The sequence below is a fragment of the Hibiscus syriacus genome, unplaced genomic scaffold (genome assembly GCF_006381635.1).
Source record: "Hibiscus syriacus cultivar Baekdansim isolate YM2019G1 unplaced genomic scaffold, ASM638163v2 tig00116951_pilon, whole genome shotgun sequence".
Taxonomy (NCBI): domain Eukaryota; kingdom Viridiplantae; phylum Streptophyta; class Magnoliopsida; order Malvales; family Malvaceae; genus Hibiscus; species Hibiscus syriacus.
Genome location: NW_024063482.1, coordinates 4,146,710 through 4,163,088, shown reverse-complemented (window position 1 = coordinate 4,163,088; position 16,379 = coordinate 4,146,710). Strand labels below are relative to the sequence as shown.

General features: G+C 36.2%; 1 protein-coding gene across 1 annotated transcript; it reads left to right on the top strand.

Annotated features, from left to right (window-relative positions):
* Positions 1-236: 236 nt before the first annotated feature.
* LOC120188816 (LOB domain-containing protein 29-like) lies at positions 237-1,176 on the top strand. Its single transcript, XM_039192210.1, has 2 exons — positions 237-541; positions 611-1,176. Exons 1-2 carry the CDS (start codon positions 263-265, stop codon positions 968-970), a joined length of 639 nt encoding a protein of 212 aa, XP_039048141.1. The 5' UTR covers positions 237-262; the 3' UTR covers positions 971-1,176.
* The last annotated feature ends 15,203 nt before the right edge of the window (positions 1,177-16,379 follow it).

Below are 16,379 nucleotides of genomic sequence, written 5' to 3'. Positions count from 1 at the left end.
AGTAACAAATTGAATGTATCTTGAGAGTGTATAAATAATTAAGACTGAAAGGTTGCAAGAGGGTTTTTTTTAAGGAAATAAACAATAAAGCATGTAGCCCAATAAGGGGACCAATTGTAATTAACAATTGATTATTAAATCATCCACCTTCCTCTTCTTCTGGTGTTTATAATCACCCTTAAGATGATAATGCTAATTAGCTCAAATCCATCAACTATTCTCTCTTAAATAACCCACTAAAATACCCAGAAAAAAGGAAAAGATGACAGGTTCTGGTTCACCTTGTGGAGCCTGCAAGTTCTTGAGGAGAAAATGCGTTAGGGGGTGTGTTTTTGCACCTTATTTCTGTCATGAACAAGGTGCGACCCATTTTGCTGCCATACACAAGGTGTTTGGTGCAAGCAACGTTTCAAAGCTGCTTGCTCACCTCCCTGTAAATGACCGCTTTGAAGCTGCTCTAACCATTTCATATGAAGCTCAAGCTAGGGTTCAAGACCCTATTTATGGCTGTGTTTCCCATATCTTTGCTCTCCAACAACAGGTTTGAAATTGTTTTCGAAGACCCTAACTTGAGTGTCGAGTGAAGATCTGATTGTTTCTTTTTCTACAGGTTGTGAATCTACAGGCACAGCTTGCTTCTCTCAAGGAATTACAAACAGCTCAGAGCTCTGTTACTGCAAACCCTAATGACAGATACCACGGGAAGCTTCATAATCTTCAAGATGTTCAAAGTTGGTTTCAGCCGGATAGTTCACTGAATTTTGATCCGAATTCATACGGGTTGTTGTTGGATCCGAGTAGCTCTTTAGGGAACTTCGAAAATTCAGGCAACTCTTCGTTTACTACAACTTTTGAGGAGGCTCCTCGTTCCATGTCTTCCTTTGACATGCAAACCAGACAATGGAATAATTGCCAGGATGTTGTTGATGACCTTCAAGCAATGGCCTTTGGCTATGCTCAACATTCATGAAGAAAGCTGGGATTAAAACCGGTGAACCTTCCATTTTTGAATTGCATGCTGCATATTTTGGAACACATATAAATATATGCACCTTTTGTGGCTATAAATAAAAGCTAGGAACCCTAGATTTTGTTCATAAAACCGGAAACCCTAAATTCTACCCTATTACTTGTTTTCTATATAATCTAGTGTAATCCTGGAATATTGATAAAGTTAAAAATATTTCCCCTCTCTCTTACAAAACTGGAGAACTTGATCTGGTTTTTGTTGAGGTTACTTTTCTACAAACGCTTTCCCTTTATAAACCCTGAAATTATGTAGGCTAAAATATAAGGTGTTAGGTCATCAGACAAGTTCAGGGTTTGAGTCGACTAAATTGGATGAAAACATCACTTTATATTCAACTTATATATTATTTGATCCAGAATAATAGACTAATAAATTATATATTGATGATTATAAAAAATATTTTTATTAAATGTTCTATTTATGTATTTAAGTAGTGATCTAAGTAATCGTCAACCCAACTCAGTAAACTTAATGTTTGTGATTTAGCTGAGTTTAACTTAATTACTCTGTTTATGTGCAAGAAAATGATTGAGTCTGAGTCGCAGATATATAATATACAGGTGGTTAATATTTGTTGTTTGATTCTATATTTATGCTGAAATTTATATATGTGGTTATAATTATCATTTTTTTTTCTCTTCAAGCATATATAGTTAATAATCAAATTTATCAATATACATCTTTTTGTTATTATTAATAAACATGGTTATGATCCCAAGAAAATTAAATTATTCATGGAGCTTAGGTTTGTTCTTTGATTCATATATGATATATGGTTGCTTGTTTTCAAACAAAAATAGTGAACATTGAAATGGAGATGGTAGATGTTGGAAATTGAAATGTCACTTAATTATTAAGATTTGAGTTCTATATCAATTTTGGTATTTTAATTCTTTATTTTCATATTCGAAGTAAGAAAGATCATTTTCAGTTTTAGAATCAAGAATGAATAAAACAAATTATTTGAAAATTTTCAACATTGCTTGTTTAATGTAGTTTACTTCTGATTATGATGTCTACATCAGCAAGCTATATTAAACCAGCAATGTTTGCATGGCATTTTCAGGTAAAAAAGAAGATTGTTTGCTCATATAAAATAGATTAAGAAATTTATCAGTGAAATTTATTTGATTCTTATTGTACTTGAAACTTTAAAATCTATTACAATATATATATATATATATATATAGTAGCAGAAAAGGTAGGATTGAACTGTGGAAAATCTGTATGCTTACTCCATGAATGACTTAAACTTGCAGGTTTATTTGCTCTTTTTGGTGGGGGGTATTGTTCCTGTGAAGCATAGGAGAGTGTTGATCAAATTAGTAGTACTCTAATTTGAGATTCTAAATACGAATTTATTTGAGATAATAAGTCTCATGTATCACCATATTTAAACTCTTTATATATATATATATATATATATATAAACTTTAATGAAGTAGGTATGATCGATTCTTGACTTGCTCAATAAACAGAAAACAAATAACATCATATTAGCAGATGGAAACTTGAAAGAACAGAAAAGAAAAAGTAACCAATAAAGGTGTAAAACATTGTACTAATAATTCTTCTACATATCTGCTTCATTCATGATGATGTTAATGTATATACAATTCATCAGCAAACCTGGAAAGGCTATAAACCCAGAAACAGCTGGAAACACCATAGTGAAAATGCCAAGTGCAAACTATATAGCCATTTTTTTATTAGTTTGAGTGATTATAATATAATATATGTTCAGAATTTTCTTAGTTAATTGACAATGAACACGAACACACCCTGCAAACTCAGTTGCTCGAACTCATAATTTCAAAAAAGAATAACGCTTTCTTTTATTATTAAATTTGTTTAATTTATATGGACTCCCTTGCTTATTTGTTTGTACATGAGTGTCGCTTCCACGAGTGAACAATTGTTGTATCATGTGAGATAGACATCCAACATTCTCGAGCATTAAAGAGTGTTTATACAAGTCTCAGCAAATTCAACTATCGATTTAATTTAAGTTTAAAATTATTTTATAAGATCTTTTATGTATCCAACACTCTGTTGTCATATTCTCTACAGAAGATCCTCCAGAAGATCCTCTACTCAAATAAATCTTGAGGCCTACAGAGCCTTTATCCTCCGGAATTGTCTTGAAGTTTTCGAAAACTAGACATCTTCCATACGACTTTCTATTTCAGATTGATATTTTTTACGATAATATTAGTTGCGTTTAATTATTATTGGATTACTTAATTAGTAATTTCTTAAGTTTAACATTTATAGCTCCTGAAACCCTTTGATTATCCCCAATAGTCGACCTCTGACTCTTGTGGTGAACACTGGAATACTCTGGAGAACTCAAGATCATTTATGTACATAATGTCCAATTATGAACAATGATTGAACTTGCATTGAAGTTCGATCTTGCGCAACAAAATATTGGTTCTAAACATAAGATTTGACAGAACTATTGTCGGATTCCTTGGGCTGGAAACAAGGAACGACATTTTATTGGGCTTTTTTGGCCCATTGGCTTTATCTAATAAGTCTACAAGTGAAATCAAATCAACTCCATCATCATTTATTCCCTTTAAAGGTAACAGTTTCCCCCACATTTTTTTGTCTTTGTATTCTCTCTCAAATCTGATTTCTTTTCACTTTCGATTACCCTTTTTCACTTTCTTCAGTCTCATTCTCTCATTTTTATGCAATTCCTTTTACGATTTGTAACAGTTCTAATAATTATATGTTTATGTTTAACACTCTCAAAGTCTCAGCTTTGAAACATTCACTTTCTGTATACCTTAAGTTTGTAGACCCATCACATCATACAAATTCCAGACCTCCAATTGCGGCCTTTTACGAGGATTTACTTCCCACTTTCTAAAAGCATGCCTTCCCAATAAATACGCAAGGATTACCGCCTATTTTTCTCGTTTACTGTATTTAAAATCGAGTCGAGTCGAATTTTAAACAAAAAGATAAAACATTTTATGATACAATAAGTCAGAACTAGCTAAATAAGTTATGATAAGTTCATTGGATAACTGATCAAATTTTTAACAGTCGGTATCATTTTTATGTAAGGACTTTATCTTTTGTACTCTATCGATAAACAAAATGGGAGCATTTACGCATAGAGACTCGAAGCCTGAGCAATTGGATATAGGACGCAGCATGGCTTGACGTACAACCAACAGCTACACACTAGGTAGCCTTCAAGCTCAATCCACCATGGAAAAAAACATGGACGAAGACCAAGTGAAGTTCAAGAATGAACGATTTTGAATGATTGAGAAAAGATGTAACAACCGCAAGCAGACAAAGAATCAAACAAGATATTTTGATCTTTCTGATAAGAAATGCATATAAATGTTAAAAACTTTAGAGATTGTGTCGTTGGTATCTGCAAATTTCGCAACTTTTTCCCATACATCATGCATGCACAGTACATAAAATGATATAAAGTTGGCATTAAAATGGGAATGACTTGCAGCTGTATTCTTTATAGTGTTGTTCTATCACACTTAGCTTCAAAGAATCATATCATGCTTTTGGAGCAACCTCACAGATCAAACAGTGGTAATGCAAACAGATCAATCACAATTGAAATCGATCTCGGAACCAGACGAAGTGAAAGGAGACATTCCCTGAATATAGTAAGCTGACAAGAAATGGAGGTGAGTGTTTTTGTTAGGAAATGAGACATAATTGTGAGGAGAAAGCAGTGTCTGAAAAGAAAGCAAAACTCTGGCTTCACAATCTGCTTTATTCACTGAATTTGATTTACTACCCCACTAATATTTGATTCATGCTTATGTTTTTAGCAGATTTCAACGCACACACCCATATACAAATGATACATAATATTAGAATTTACTATATAACTTCAGTTTGATCTGATTTAAAAAGTTTGTGATACAACTAGTTTGATAAAAAAAATTGAAAGAAAAATATAGAATTTATGTTGGGGACTTCTTTTATGTCAATGTACTTAGAATTTCTAGGATTTTTTGTGAAAAAAAAGGAGGTTTTGTTAATGATTTCTAATCTTTTAATTTAATCCATACTATTATATAATTTCTAACTTTATTCTAGATTATTTTATAAAATCAATCTAACATCGATTAACACACTCCATTGTTGAAAATTCAGTGCACCTTTCGGTGCAAGTTGAAAGTTGAAAAAAAATTAAATCCACCGAAATATGATAAGTAAAAAAAAGGGTTGTAATTGTTGAAAATGAGAAAGGGAAAATTACAAAGTTTAGTAACTAAAGTTTAGAATATTTACAAGATTAGTCCTTAACAACTATAAATACCTTAGCCCATTTAGCTTCAAAATCATCCCAAATCATTCTAGTTTTCTCTCAATACTAGAGAATTTAGAGAGTTTTCTTGAGAGTTGTTTTCTCTTTTTTATCAAGAGAGAATTATCATTGTTATCTCCTTGGTAAATCGAGAGAGGTTGTAATTCCTATTTTCTCATAGTGAAATTCTTCTACCGTTGTCTGAGGTTTTTACCCTATATTTTTTAGGGGTTTTCCACGTAAATTTTATGTCTTCTTTATCTTCATTTTTATTTTCTCAAATTATCAGTTGTGATTTTGCTCTATCCGATAGTCGTCTTCTGCAACAATTGGTATCAGAGCCAGATTTGAGTGTGTAATATCTGCTTATTGTCTTTGTGGTTGCCACCAAAAGGTGGATCCTCCAACATAAGAAAGTAAGAAGGTATTACCCATTATTTGAAGGTTCTGGAGAACTATTCACGATAGTAAAATAGTGGGAGCTATATGTAATAGAAGCCATGGCAACGAAATTTGATATTGAAAAAATTAATAGGAGAAATTTCTCATTGTGAAAATTGAAGATGAAGGCCATCCTGAGGAAAGAAGGTTGTCTAGCAGCTATTACTGAAAGGCTGGTAGATTTCACATATGACAACAAATGGATCGAAATGGATGGAAATGCTATGGCAAACTTTCATCTAACATTAGCATATGAAGTATTGTCAAGCATCGAGGAGAAGAAAATAACTAAGGAGATATGAGATCATCTCACCAAACTGTACGAGGCCACATCGTTGCACAATAAAATTTTCCTTAAGAGGAAATTGTACACTCTCCGGATGCCGGAATCTACTTCAGTGACAGAGCACTTAAACACGCTGAACACTTTATTTTCTCAGCTTACATCTTTAAGATGTACAATAGGAGAACAAGAACGTGCTGAACTTCTACTTCAAAGTCTATCTGATTCGTATGATCAACTCATCATTAACTTGACAAACAGTAATGTCACCAGTCTAGTCTTCAATGACGTTGCAGCTGCTGTTCTACAAGAAGAAAATTGGTGCAAGAACAAGGAAGACAGACAAGTAAATCTGCAACAAGCAGAAGCGTTGACAACGATGAAAGGGAGATCAACATAATGTGGCCAAAGCAGCAGTCACAAACATTGTAGATCGAAGTCGAGGAGCAAGAAGAATTCAAAGTGCTACAACTGTGGAAAGAATGGTCACTTGAAGAAGGATTGTTGTAGTCTAAATAAAAACTCCAACCCACAAGGCAATACCGCAAACACTTCAGATGATGGAGATGCTCTATGTTGTGAAGTGTTAACCACCGTGGAATGTAGAAAAAGATTTGCAGATATATGGCTCATTGATTCGGGATCAACATATCACATGATCTCAAGAAGAGAATAGTTCCATCATTATGAACCTGTCTCAGGAGGATCTGTGTATAGTTGCAATGATCATGCCTTAAAGATCATTGGCGTGGGAACCATCAAATTGAAGATGTATGATGGAACAATTAAAGTTGTTCGAGATGTGCGTCACTTGAAAGGCCCGGAGAAAAATTTATTATCCTACGGATTGTTGGATAATAATGCAAGCAAGATTGAAACATGGAAATGAATCATGAAGGTATTCCGTGGAGCGCTTGTGGTGCTGAAAGGCGAAAAGATAGTTGCAAACTTGTACATGCTGAATGAAGAAACTCTTCTAGAAACAGAAGCCTCTGTTGCCTCTTGTAGTCCAGATTCTGCAATGTTATGGCATCAGAAACTTGGACACATGTCAGAACAAGGAATGAAAGTTCTTGTGGAGCAAAAGCTACTTTCAGGCTTAACAAAGGTATCACTTAATTTGTGTGAGCATTGCATAAAAAGTAAGTAGCACCGGTTGAAATTCAACACATCAAATTCTAAAGGCAAAAGTGTTCTAGAATTGGTTCACTCTAACGTATGACAAGCACCAATTACATCCCTAGGTGGAGCAAAATATTTTATCTCATTTATTGATGACTACTCCAGGAGATGTTGGGTGTACCATATTAAAAAGAAGTCAGACTGTGTTTTCAACTTTTAAAAACTTCAAAGCGCGGGTGGAACTTGATTCTGGAAATAAGATCAAGTGTTTCAGAACAAATAATTGAGGAGAATACACAAGTTAAGAATTTGATGACTTTTGCAGGAAGGAAGGCATCAAAAGGCAGTTCACAGTGGCGAACACTCCTCAACAAAATGGAGTGGCAGAGCGGATGAACAGAACGTTGTTAGAAAGAACAAGAGCAATGTTGAGGGATGGAGGCTTAGAAAAATCATTCTGGGCAGAAGCAGTCAATACCGCTTATTATTTGGTGAATCGAGCTTCATCAACTACAATAGAGCTAAAGACACCAATGGAGATGTGGACTGGTAAACCAGCTGATTATTCAAACCTCCATATAATTTGAAATATTGTGTACGTGATGTACAACTCCCAAGAAATTTCAAAGCTAGATCCAAAATCAAAGAAATGCAAATTCTTGGGGTATGCTGATGGAATAAAGGGGTATCGCTTGTGGGATCCCACTGCCCGTAAAGTGATCATTAACTGGGATGTTATCTTTGTAGAAGATAAGCTACAAAGAAAAGAAGACGATGGTAGCGCTGAAAAGTCAGAGACTACACAGATACATGTGGAAAAGGAGGTTGAACAAGGAGATTATTCTGAAGCAGAACTAGCACATGATGAACAAGAACCAGAGAGTTCTGAAGCTCCAACAATTCGTCAATCAGATCGTGTGAGAAGACGTCCCAATTGGCACTCAGATTATGTTATAGAATGTAATATTGTATACTGTCTTTTAACAGAGGACGGTGAGCCATCAACATACTAGGAGGCAATAAACAGCTCAGATGCTTCACTTTGGATGATGGCGATACAAGAAGAAATCGAAGCCCTTCATAAAAATAATACATGGACCTTGTGCCACTACCACAAGGAAGGAAGCCAATTGGTAATAAATGGGTCTTCAAAATCAAGCGAAATGGTGATGATCAAGTGGAGAAGTATCGTGCAAGACTGGTGGTCAAAGGATATGCTCAAAAAGAAGGTATTGATTTCAATGAAATTTTTCTCCTGTGGTTTGACTAACAACAGTTCGAGTAGTTTTGAAAATGTGTGCTACATTGAATTTACATCTAGAGCAGCTAGATGTTAAAACAACTTTTCTTCATGGAAATCTTGAAGATGAGATTTATATGCTCTAGCCTGTTGGTATAAGAGATTTGATTCCTTCATTATGTGCCTTGGATACAACAGACTTAATGCAGACCCTTGTGCTTATTTCAAGAGGTCTGGTGATAACGATTTTGTTATATTGATGTTGTATGTGGAAGACATGTTGGTTGCAGGACCCAAAAAAGATCATATTGAAGATTTGAAGGCACAACTGGCTAGGGAATTTGAAATGAAGGACTTGGGATCAGCAAACAAGATTCTAGGGATGTAAATTCACCGAGACAGAAGTAATAGGAAGATTTGGCTTTCACAAAAGAATTATTTGAAGAAAATATTGTCACGATTAAACATGCAAGATTGTAAGCCAATTTCTACCTCTCTTCCTATTAACTTCAAATTATCCTCTAGTATGAGTCCTAGTAGTGAAGAAGAGAGGATGGAGATGTCTCGAGTATCATATGCATCAACAGTGAGAAGTTTAATGTTCGCTATGATATGCACAAGACCAGACATTGCACAAGCAGCGGGAGTGGATAGTCAATACATGGCAAATCCATGCAAAGAGCATTGAAATACAATAAAGAGGATCCTGAGATACATCAAAGGGACCTGCATTATGTTACGGAGGATCAAATTTACTAATCAATGGGTATGTAGATTCTGACTATGCAGGGGATTTAGATAAAAGCAAATCTACTACAGGATGTGTTCAAAATTGTTGGTGGAGCTGTAAGCTGGGTTTAAAAATTACAGTCAGTTGTGACTACGTCAATAACAGAAGAAAAATATGTATCAGCTACACAATCCAGTAAAGAACCAATTTGGTTGAAGATGATATTGGAAGAGCTTGGGCACAATCAAGAGTATGTCTCTTTGTTTTGTGACAGTCAAAGTTCCTTGCATCTGCCAAGGAATCCAACATTTCATTCAAGGACAAAGCACATACGAGTTCAGTACCATTTCATTCGTGAAAAGGTAAAAGAAGGGACCGTATATATGCAGAAGATCCATACCAAAGACAACATAGCAGATTTCATGACGAAGGCGATCAATGCCGATAAATTTACTTGGTGTCGATCCTCTTGTGGCCTGTCAGAGACGTAAGCAACATGAAGGTACAAGGTAGAAAGAATGGTGTGAAGATATGATTATTCTAATCAAATCTTCAAGTGGGAGATTGTTGAAAATTCAATGCACCTTTCGGTGCAAGTTGAAAGTTGAAAAAAAAATTAAATCCACCGAAATATGATAAGTCAAAAAAAGGGGTTGTAATTATTGAAAATGAGAAAGGGCAAATTATAAAGTTTAGTCACTAAAGTTTAGGGTATTTACAAGATTAGTCCTTAAGCTTCAACTATAAATACCCTATCCCATTTAGCTTCAAAATCATCCCAAATCATTCTAGCTTTCTCATAATACTAGAGAATTTAGAGAGTTTTCTTGAGAGTTGTTTTCTCCTTTTTATCAAGAGAGAATTATCATTATTTTCTCCTTGGTAGATCGAGAGAGGTTGTAATTCCTATTTTCTCATAGTGAAATTCTTCTACCGTTGCCCGTGGTTTTTACCCTATATTATTTAGGGGTTTTCCACATAAATTTCGTGTCTTCTTTATCTTTATTTTTATTTTCTCAAATTATTAATTGTGATTTTTCTTTATCCGATAGCCATCTTCCGCAACATCCATGAGTTTATAGATTGAGGTGCGTGAATGTGGTACTATTATTACAATACCTTTGTGAAAGTTAGACAAATTATGTAATTATGATGTGATTTCGAGGTAGGCTACATTCTATACTTATGCAATTCTTATGCAATTGATAAAACATTGCTACTTATAAATTGAGATATTTATATTATGATATCTCACTATTTATATTTTGACCTGTATATTTAAATATATATATTTCAAGTTTATGGAACATAATAAAATCAATGTGTATGACATAACTTTATAAACTCAACATATAAATTGTTCTATGCTTAGGTTACTTTTTTCTTAGTTCGCGATGGGATAATAACATCATCAAAAGTTTTAGTTGAATCACTTAAAGTACAATAAATATTTATTTTTTATGGGCATGTATAGTTTGAAACATTAATTAGTTAAGTTTATCTTTATTCATTTGAATATCGTTTATTTTGGCGTTTTTCTCAAAAATTCACCGTTGACCGGTATATTTACCGATCTAACACCGGACATACTATACTTTTCGATCTAACACCCTTTGCAGTAAGGCGCGCCTCCTACAGCACGCTATACGCTGATTTGGCACCACGTGGGGTAAGGCGCCCCCTGCGACGCGCCTTATGCTGACATGGATACACGTGTGAACGAGTGGAGGTAATTTGGTAAATAATGGTATAGCGCGGTGTAGGGGCTACGCCTTACCTATGATTCTGACACGCGTTAGAAAGACGCGGCCCCTGGCCCGCGCTATACCCTTAATTACCAAACTACCCCTACCGTTCACACCCATCATCCATCCCTATAAATACTCCATTCTCAATCACTTTTATCACACCAAATCCTCTCTCAACTTCTCTCAAATACTCTTATATTCTCTTATTAAGGTATATTTTATTATATTTAGTATTTTTTAGTAATTTATTTAATTATTTTAATTGTTTAATATTTTATTTAATTAATTTTTTTGCAGATATAAAAAGGAAGGCGGTCTACTTTGGTTGGATGAAAATCATATATCTCGAAACTTTGTAGATACAATAATATTTTAACATTTTAATTTAATTTAATTAATTTATTTAATGCATGATTATTAGTTTAAAAATTAACTTGTGTAATTATTTATATTTTAGGAGAGAGACCGTATATTAGATCATTTTATTAGAAACCTTAAGTTAGTTATACCTACTCGTGCAATGTCGTATTTAGTAGAGGCTGGATTCAGTCACTTAGGTAGATATCAGGGTCACTGTAAGATAGAACCAGACCTTATTTCTGCCTTAGTAGAGCGGTGGAGGCCGGAGACCCACACATTCTATCTTCTGTGCAGAGAGTAGACGATCACGCTTGAGGATGTTACTATGCACCTGGGGCTTCTGGAGGATGGAGGTGTGATATCAGGGATAACTTCCGGTTCTTGGACTACTTTGTGTCGGGTTAGTCTAGGACGTGTCCCGAAAAATTTTAACGGTGGACGAATATCGTTAAATTGGTTAGATGCCAATTTTCGGGAGTTGAGCGAGGACGCGTCTGACGATGAAGTTAAACAGTATGCACAAGCATGCATACTGAAGCTGATAGGAGGGTTGCTGATGCCGGATAAATCGCGCAGCCAAGTTCACTGTATGTGGTTGCAACATCTTGGCGACTTTTATCTGGTCGGATCACTCAGTTGGGGCTCGGCAGTTTTGGTTTGCCTGTACAGGGAGATGTGTCGAGCCATTGGCTACAGGCGTAATGCTATCGGCGGATGTCTCCTGCTGCTGCAGTCTTGAGCATGATATCGATTGCCCTTTTTATGTCCCATTGTTAAGAACCTATTCGTATTTCTGCTACTCCTGAGGTAATTATAAAACTGATTTTGTATATTAATAATTTTATACAGTGAATAAGAAATTATTTTTCTTGAATAGGTGGTTTACTGATAGGAAAAATCATCAGGAGTTACCTGATGATTTAGAAAAAATTAGGGTGTTAATAGATCAGAAGGTTGGCACACAGGTATGAATTTTAATGTTTAAAAATCGATTTTAGATTATAGTTATATAATTAGATTATTATTTTGATAAAAATTATATATATTTATTTTAGTTTGAATGGGTGTCATATTCTACTGATGATGTGAGGGCAGTGATCCTACCTGAGTTGAGGGGCCCATCAGATGTTTGGATGGCAATGGTTCCCTTGATCTGTTATGCGACCGTCGAGTGGCACTCCACTGATCGCGTGCTCCGGCAATTTGGTTGTTTTCAACCAATTCCGGAAGCACCTCGCAATATGGACGAGTTACATAACACAGATAGACGCGGCAAGACAAATACAGATTGGTTGGTAAGACATCATGCGTGGGTCGTGTTGTGTGAGGATCGACATCAGTGCCATCCCCGTAGAGAGCCCATTTTTATGACCTCTTGATGGTTGCTGACGGTTATTACAAGTGGTTCAACAGTAAAGGGAAACCGTTTTTGCTTCCTTAGGATGCACGAGGGCAGACCTTTCCGTGACGTCGACAGAAACGTTCACCGACACAACACCATCGTCCCCCGACACATGGACAAAGAGCAGGTACATCCGGTTCATACTCAGCTGCACCAGCAGGACCTTCACAACAGCCACCGTATCCAACGACTTACATACCGCAGCTATATATGATGTTGTCACCGCCTTTCCATTACCAGATGTCGCCGCCTCCGCCTTTACCTATTTTTATGATCCCGCCGCCGTCACAGATGACCCTTCCTGGAGGCTATTATGGGTCTATGTTTGCAGATCTGACACCTCATGTACAACCTCATCACCCATGGTCGCAGCACAGACACCTCCTTTACGGTTCTTATTCTATGCAGGTGCTTCATCGTCATCAGCTCCTCATCAACCTAATGTATCTACTCAGGACGACGACGACGACAATGATGATGGTGGTGATGATGATAGCGAGGAGTCACAACCAGTGATACGAAGAAATCCTCCTCGAGACCGACAGCCATCGCCCTGCGGAACACATTCACGTCGCATGCATCGATATATTTTGTTTTTTATTATATTTGTATTTAGTTTATTGGACTTTTTAATTGTAATTTTTTATTATTTCTCACTTAATACTTACTTTATTTTGTTAAATTTGTTTGACTTTTTTTTAATGTATTTCAATTAATTTTGTTTATTACCATTTAATACCAGTTATTGTAATATGGTTATCATTTACCATTTAATACTTATTGTAAGTTTGTTGTATTTAAAATTATTTTGAAATACCAAATTGTTCGATAACTTTCTTAAGTTTGTCACTTATTATCTCTTTTATTATAATCACATATAACGCAAACATCCAATCTCGTATTATTGTATCATTTTTTTAATCTTCATCAGCGATTATCGAATGACATTAACTTTAAGTAAATGCAAATTAAAGTACAAGAATTATTATTTGATAAACAAATACATCATTTCCTCATCAATTGTTACTTGATGGCAACAGAAGTGGACATGTTTTTCTAGTGTGTCCTGGGTTTCTACAATGCCCACATCTTCTATCTTGTCTAGATCTTTATTGAATATCCATATCGCAATGAATTTGATTGGATTTTGGACGACCACGCTCCCTCAATAAACTCGGATTTGGTACAATCGAAAGTCAATCTTGAACCTCGTCAGGGTCTTTGTCATTACCTATGGGGGGAAACTCAAATTCGTATACCTTAAAAACTTCATATAGTAGGTATACGGGATCCACAAAATGGTTATAGTCTTGACGTGTATGCGAGCAAGATGCTATCACATGAGAGCATGAATACTTAAGAGCTTGAAAAAACCCGCAGTCGCACGTTCTGTCCCTTAGATTTACTCTTAACGACACAACTTCAATCCCTTGAAGAGGTTGCGGCAACTCTGTGACACGAAATATTTCATGCCTTCTAGAGAAGCTTGTTACAGACATTCCATTTGATGCAGAAATTTTTTTCTGTAGATCTGCAACTAATCTAGGGTGATAGACATGACCGCCTTGCATCCATGTTTGAGTTTGTCCCCCGAGCTTCACAAAAAATGCCCCTAAACAAAAATATGTAGTCTTTACCAAAGCCGCTACTGGTAAGTGGTGTGCACCCTTTAAAGTTGAAATGATTTCCTCTGCCAAGTTGGTCGTCATGTGTCCATATCGATATCCACCATCATATGCGTTCATCCACATTTCTTTATCGATGAGGCTGATGTAATCGTATCCTTTCTCGTTCTTCGCCCGCAAATCTTGAAGCATTGATTCAAACGTTCGAGGAAGTAGTTAGTAACCTTATCAAAAAATGTACAACTTACTAACTTGCTTTCTTTACAAAATTAAAATGATCTAAAGAAAACAAACTACATTAGTTTCACTTACCCATGCGCACAATTAATTGACGCTCATCATTCTTCTTGTACCTTTCATGGTAGTTCGCAGCAATGTGTCAGAGACAATACCTATGTTGGACAAAGGGTGGTTGCCACATTGGACCCAAAGACTCCATTGCTGCTTTGATCTCAGCTCCGCGATCTGAAATGACACAGATGTTTCCCTCGTGATAACACGTGCACGTAAATTTCGGAGGAAAAAGCCCAAGAATCTGTATCTTCTCCTTCGACAAGAGCAAAAGCAACTGGAAGAATGTTGCGATTGCCATTTTGGACAACTGCCAATAATAAAACTTGCTTGTATTTTCCATACAAGAAAGTCTCGTCGATCTGGACCACAGGCTTGTAGTATTTGACATCATTAACGCACTGTGGGTAAGTCTAAAAAAACCGGTAGAATTGGCATCGATCGCAGAGAACTCGATCATTATGGTATGCATAGGAGGTTTCGAAGTCCACAATTGTCCTAGGATTCAACCTCCGCACCAGCCTAAACCAGCCTGGAAGTTCGTTGTAAGATGCATCTCATTCGCCATGAAGTTTGACAATGGCATTTTGTTTTATCAACCAAGCTTTTTATAGGAGAGAGTGTACCCATGCTGCGATTGTATAGCTGAAATCAACACAACAACAGCTATATGAGAGCTTGCTTTTACTATGGGCATGATGGCTTGGCATATCACTGCAGAGTAGGGATGATCTTGGTTGACCCTTCCAGCATAACATGTGTGAGGACCATTGTATACTGTTAGTTCTCATCTGTTGTTTTTCCTCTTCGATACGCGAACCATTCAATTGCATCCGTTTTCGCGTCGGGTACAGTAGCATACATATTTTTCGGTTGTGGAGCGGTCGACTCTGGACTGAACAGAATTACAGATATTGTAATTTTTGATAGCCATCATAGCTTTTTCCTTGCTTGAAAACTCCATGCCTAAATATAACTCACCATTATTTATTGATGAGTAATATCCATAGTCACCGAGATGAGGCATATCCGCAAATTCTGGCCCATACATTGCATCATAATCAGCTTCATACATGTGTGTTGGAGGGTCAGTTTGTGCCACATTTGCTGGAACTTCATCTACATCATCATCACCATCGGAGTTGAATTGCAGTGATTCTTGGTGAATGAATAGTCCAGTCTCAGCACCATCCGCACCAGGCTCACGAAGCGGTTCTTCTGGTAGAGATGATGGTTCTTTCGTGCTCTCCACATTTAGATCGAAGAACCTACTACTTGCACGCCTTCCCCTTGAACTGGAAGGCATATCGACATTCATATCAAAAAAGCTCGCAGTCGAATGCCTCCCCTTGGAGCTTGAAGTCATAGTGTCAAATGGAAACTGCACAGATGGTTGTGTCGATGGCATCTCCATATTAAGGTCAAACGGATTTGTAGATGAATGTCTTCCCCTTGAACTAGACACGATGTTGCCATACAGATTGTTCGTCGACCCACATCGATACATATAGTAAGGAGTTGCGGATGAATGTCTCTCCATTATGGCATTAAAATCATTACACATTATTGTCGTCGGGCTGTCAACTTGATCAACTTGTTCAGCCATCCCATAGTGAGAGCTTAATGATTGACCCCTAACGACACACACTTGAATAAAATTTGCATACATCTCAATATTGGCGTCTGAATAATTACTTTGAGCTTCAACCATCATTTCAACATCATCATTGTTCAAAAGTTCGAACGTTGTATAATTTAATGGCAACAATGATGTTGGAAATTTGTACTGCAACGACGACATTCTTCT

Excerpts from the sequence above, each read along its gene's own strand:
- LOC120188816 (XM_039192210.1), top strand. The coding sequence starts at position 263 with ATGACAGGTTCTGGTTCACCTTGTGGAGCCTGCAAGTTCTTGAGGAGA. Across the intron at positions 542-610 it reads TCTTTGCTCTCCAACAACAG|GTTGTGAATCTACAGGCACA; the intron begins GTTTGAAATTGT and ends CTTTTTCTACAG.